Here is a 5,500-nt window from a genome sequence, read left to right as displayed (position 1 = left end):
TTTTATTTCTTTATTATTTTACAGAATGGAGGAGAATATGCAGCTCAGCAGTGCGGTTGATAAGCTGGTCATGAAATTCTCATTTTCTGTGTCTGTAGTCTTTGTGTCTTCTTGTTAAGCGTGTCACCTTCATGACCATGACAAGCAGCACCTTGTGAGCTCTGTGACTGTCCCCAGGTCTGAGTAAGTAACTGAGGTCCCTCTGTGTGGGTGACATGGTGACACAGTGGTAACACTGCCGTCTCAACAACAACAACAACATTTATTTATATAGCACATTTTCATACAAACAGTAGCTCAAAGTGCTTTACATATTAAAGAATAGAAAAATGAAAGACACAATAAAAACACAATAAATCAACATTAATTAACATCGAATAAGAGTAAGGTTCAATGGCCAGGGGGGACAGAAAAAACAAAAAACTCCAGACGGCTGGAGAAAAAAATAAAATCTGTAGGGATTCCAGACCATGAGACCCCAGTCCCCTCTGGGCATTCTACCTAACATAAATGAAACAGTCCTCTTTGGATTTAGGATTCTCACGGAAGGGCTTGATGATGATGGTCACGTAGACTTCTGCCTTTTAATCCATCCATCATTGTTGGAGCATCATGAAGCTTTGAGTAGGTGGAGGTGGGCAGGCCACCACCACAAAGAAACGGAAAAGAAACAGAAAGAGAGTAGGGGTCAGTACGATTTTAGAGCCACCATGAATAGTTATTATGATGAATTGAACATACAGAGTATCAGGATTAAGTTAAATTAAGTTAAAATGAAGTTATAAAGGCCATGTTAAAGTAATGTGTTTTCAGCAGTGTTTTAAAGTGCTCTACTGTATCAGCCTGGCGAATTCCTATTGGCAGGCTATTCCAGATTTTAGGTGCATAACAGCAGAAGGCCCCTCCACCACTTCTTTTAAGTTTTGTTCTTGGAATTCTAAGGAGACACTCATTTGAGGATCTGAGGTTACGATTTGGAATATAAGGTGTCAGACATTCCGATATATAAGATGGAGATTATTTAAGGCTTTATAAACCATAAGCAGAATTTTAAAGTCAATCCTGAATGACACAGGTAACCAGTGTAGTGACATCAAAACTGGAGAAATGTGTTTGATTTTCTTTTCCTAGTTAGGATTCTAGCAGCTGCATTCTGCACTCAGTTGCAAGCGATTTATGTCTTTTTGGGTAGTCCTGAGAGGAGTGCGTTACAGTAATCTAGTCGACTGAAAACAAGCGCGTGAACTAATTTCTCAGCATCTTTCAGTGATATAAGAGGTCTAACTTTACTTATGTTTCTTAAGTGAAAAAATGCTGTCCTAGTGATCTGATTAATATGTGATTTAAAATTCAGATTACAGTCAACAATCACCCTAAGCTTTTACCTCCGTCTTGACTTTTAATCCTAATGTATCCAGTTTATTTCTAATAGCCTCATTGTATCCATTATTGCTGATCACTAAAATTTCAGTTTTCTCTTTATTTAACTTGAGAAAGTTACTATTCATCCATTCTGAGATACAGTCAGACATTGTGTTAGTGAATCAAGAGAATCAGGGTCATCAGGTGCTATTGATAAGTACAGCTGTGTGTCATCAGCATAGCTGTGGTAGCTCACGTTGTGCCCTGAGATAATCTGACCTAGCGGAAGCATGTAGATTGAGAATAACAGCGACCCAGGATAGAGCCTTGTGGAACACCATATGGATATCATGTGTCTTGAGTTGTAATTCCCACAACTAACAAAAATTTTCTCCCTGTCAGGTAGGATTCAAACCAATTTAAGACCCTGCCAGAGAGGCCCACCCATTGACTAAGGCGATTTCTAAGAATGTTGTGATCAATGGTGTCAAATGCAGCACTCAGATCTAAGAGGATGAGAACAGATAAATGGCCTCTGTCTGCATTCACATCAAGTCATTTACTACTTTAACAAGTGCAGTTTCTGTGCTGTGATTTGTTCTAAAACCCGACTGAAATTTATCAAGAATAGCATGTTTATTGAGGTGGTCATTTAACTGCATAATGACTGCCTTCTCAGAACTTTACTTAAGAAGGCAGGTTAGAGATGGGTCTAAAATTTTCAAGAGCGAGGGTCAGATTATGTTTCTTAAGTAGGGGTTTAACTACAGCAGTCTTAAGACAGTCTGGGAAGACCCCCGTATCTAGTGACGAATTTACTATGTCAAGAACATTATCAATTAGCACGCCTGATACTTCTTTGAAAAACCTTGTTGGTATGGGTCAAGGGCGAGGTGGAGGATTTTAATTGAGATATTATTTTCTTTAAATCAGGTAAATCTATCCTAGTGAAAGAGTTTAATTTGTTTATAACAGAATGCTGGGGTTTAGGATGATCCTTAGTGTTGGGAGATATATTATGTTATTTCTAATATCATTAATTTTTTGATTGAAAAATACAGCGACAGCCTCACAGGTTTCACTGGAAGCTACTTAGGGGGGCATTCCTTTGAGTTACCTGGTTTAACAGACGATCAATTGTAGAAAATAAGACTCTGGGATTACTAGCATTGTTATTTATAATCTTAGAGAAATAGCAGCGTCTCTCAAGACTCATGACTCCATGATGTCCCTTCTGTCACTTAGGACCCTCTTGTGCTTCAGTGCAGACCCTTTCTCAGGCCCACCGTGAATTTTCTACATTTCCAGCATGTCGATGTTGAAGTATTTATGAGATGACAACACTGAGGACACACTTGAGGTTTTTCACTCCCAACGTTTGCTCTTTTTAAAGTAAACTGCGTGCTGCTGAGTCCTCACAGGGCCCGCTGTCCATTCTCAGCCCCTCAGTGTCCAGTCCTGTCCCCTCTTTAGTGCCACTTTGTGTTTTGTCCTGCTGTCCTGTCCTTTGTCATCACTATCAGTGTTGTCACCTTGAATGTCCTCTCCTTATTAAAGCCCCCTCACCTGTACTTACCGGTCACATGGTGTCCCTGCTGACTGATGACTTGTGACACTTCATCCTCATCACTGACAGGCGGCCATCTTGTGTTGTTAGATTCAGTGTCATAAATTCAGTGCCCCCCGTTGTCACTTCTGACAAGGAACTGAGAAACATAAAGTGGGGGTCTGATAAATAAAGGCCACCAGCGCAGTGTAAGGGACGAGAAAAGTGACAGAGTCACCGACAGAGCAGAGCAGAGCAGAGCAAAATGAATCAAAGTGGACAGGAATGACAGGAACAGGAGGACAACAGGCCAGGGGTGACATGAGACCCTCAGGTTAGTGTACGACAAGTCTGAGAGCTGCTGGTGAGTCTGTGAGCGAGTGCCAGGCCTCACTGGTGGTCTTCTTGTTTGTGTCTTTAACAAATCCTGTGATTTGTCTTTTATTAAAATGTTCAGCGTGGTGATCAGGCTCTTTAGGGTTAAATGAAGATAAAATGGAGGGAGGTCAGAGGTGCTACTCTGGGGCCGAGCAGTGACACAGAGACACCACGAGGGGCTTGGTGGGCTGAGAACTGAACACCGTGCTGTTTGGCGTCTTTGTCTTTTTAATGTTCAGGTCCTTAAAGGAGTGTAAATGTGTTGTTGTCTTCCTCAAGTCCCCTGATTTCCTGACGTCTTCCTCTTTTCTTCTTCTTCTCCTCAGCTGATGTCACTTTTGACCCTGAGACTGCAAATCAGTGGCTCCTTGTGTCTGAAGACGGGAAAGAAGTGAGACAGACAGACACACAACAGAGAGTGACGGACAATCCAAAGAGGTTTGACCTCAGCCCTGATATCCTGGCCAGAGAAGGATTCACCTCAGGGAGACACTACTGGGAGGTGGAGGTCGGGGGGAAGACTAAGTGGGATTTAGGAGTCGCCAGAGAGTCGGTCAACAGGAAGGGGAATGATCCCCTGAGCCCAGATAATGGATACTGGACTTTAGGGCTGAGGAATGAGAGTGAGTACGCAGCTTGCATTGGCCGTCCTTTCCTCCTCCCCCTGAGAGTGAAGCCCCAGACAGTGGGGGTCTTTCTGGACTATGATGAAGGTCAGGTCTCCTTTTACAATGCCCAGTCCCGCTCTCACCTCTACACCTTCACAGACTCCTTCACTGAGCCCCTCTATCCGTACTTCAGTCCTTGTGTTAATGACGGTGGTAAAAACGCGGCCCCTCTGGTCATCTGCCCCCTGCGCACACACTGACCCCTCTGTATTAATGTCGTCTGTCCATCTCTGAGCAGCACAAAGCCGATGGAGACTTTCTTTAACATTCAGACCACCGAACTCAAAGCCCCCCTGAGGTGTCCTGCTGTTTGCTGCTCGTCTGATTTTCATTTTCAGGATTTCTGTGTTTAATGAGACATCAGGACTGAACACTTGAGATTTTTAAATGGCGTCGGATCAAAGCGTCGGCTCCATCATCAAATGTGAATCTGAGGGTCTGAGAATGAACAGAAATCCTGAGTCTGATCTCTTAATTTTGACATTCAAGAGGAATTCAACAAAGATGGTCGTGTTCTCCACAGCACTGGATTGGTTTTCTTCAGTGGTGTGGCGTCACTTGCTGGTGGTCAGTCCTGATGACCCTGAGGTGCCACTTTGTGACATTAAAAGACATGAAGAGTGTGAGTTGAGCAGAAGAAATCTGAGAGACCCTGAATATCGAGACCACCGTCCATTTTGTAACTCGCTATTCTAATTCAGGGTCTCAGGGAGCTGTCAATGTGGGGGGCAACACGGATAAGAACCAACCTGTGACACCAGAGCTGAAGGCCAGACCACCAATCACTGTGCTACTACGAGACCACCGATCAGACTAACATGAATTCCTATCTAGCGTTATATACTTCTATTGTTAAACGTGGACTGAAATACACACACACTGTAAGTCTGCTGAGAAGTTCATCAACACTGAGATGAGTTTGTGATGAAATGAAATAAAACAGAAAGGGACGTCAAATGAAATAAAGAAAGGCAGGAATTACAAAAAGAAATCATCGACATCAGTGAGGTGACACGGGCTGTCCTCTGCAAGAAAATGGCTTCTCGTGAACTTCTCTGAGGGTCCACCTCACAGTCCTGAACCTCCGGCAGACTCGACGTCATTTCAGTGACACACATAGGTGGTCTGCTGCAGTGCTGGAGTCGGAGTGTGTGACAGAAATGACAATAATAAGTTTAATTACTGAACAGAGTGCTAGACGTGAGAAAAGAACTGAAGAAACAGAATTACAAAATGGACGACTTCACACAAATCAGCACAATTAAAAATGACAACAGAATACAGAATTGTGTGTGAATGGCACCTCTTGTGGTCATGAAGTGTAATTAAAATAATTAAAAATGGACTCAAATTCATCAATCCAGTCCTCGTCTGAATCAGTTTATTTATTGTGCATTTGAGTGTGAAGGCGTATGTGAGACTCAGAAACTTTCAGAAACAGACTTTGCTGATAATTTTAACACCAATTTTTAATGCAGTCAGACCCTCAGCCACACTCCCTCTCAATGGACATTTTGTTCACCACACATTTCAGTTTTCAGGTTTG

The 5,500-nt window shown here is 42.7% G+C and overlaps 1 protein-coding gene across 1 annotated transcript; it reads left to right on the top strand.

Annotated features, from left to right (window-relative positions):
- Positions 1 to 3,581: 3,581 nt before the first annotated feature.
- LOC120519589 (E3 ubiquitin-protein ligase TRIM39-like) lies at positions 3,582 to 4,411 on the top strand (the record flags this gene model as incomplete). The annotated part of the gene is made up of 1 exon (XM_039742532.1): positions 3,582 to 4,411. A coding segment is annotated over one exon (573 nt), but the record flags the coding sequence as incomplete, so codon positions are not given.
- Between the last annotated feature and the right edge of the window lie 1,089 nt (positions 4,412 to 5,500).

Source organism: Polypterus senegalus, unplaced genomic scaffold, assembly GCF_016835505.1.
Source record: "Polypterus senegalus isolate Bchr_013 unplaced genomic scaffold, ASM1683550v1 scaffold_4081, whole genome shotgun sequence".
NCBI lineage: Eukaryota > Metazoa > Chordata > Cladistia > Polypteriformes > Polypteridae > Polypterus > Polypterus senegalus.
This window is presented reverse-complemented; position numbering and strand designations above follow the sequence as displayed.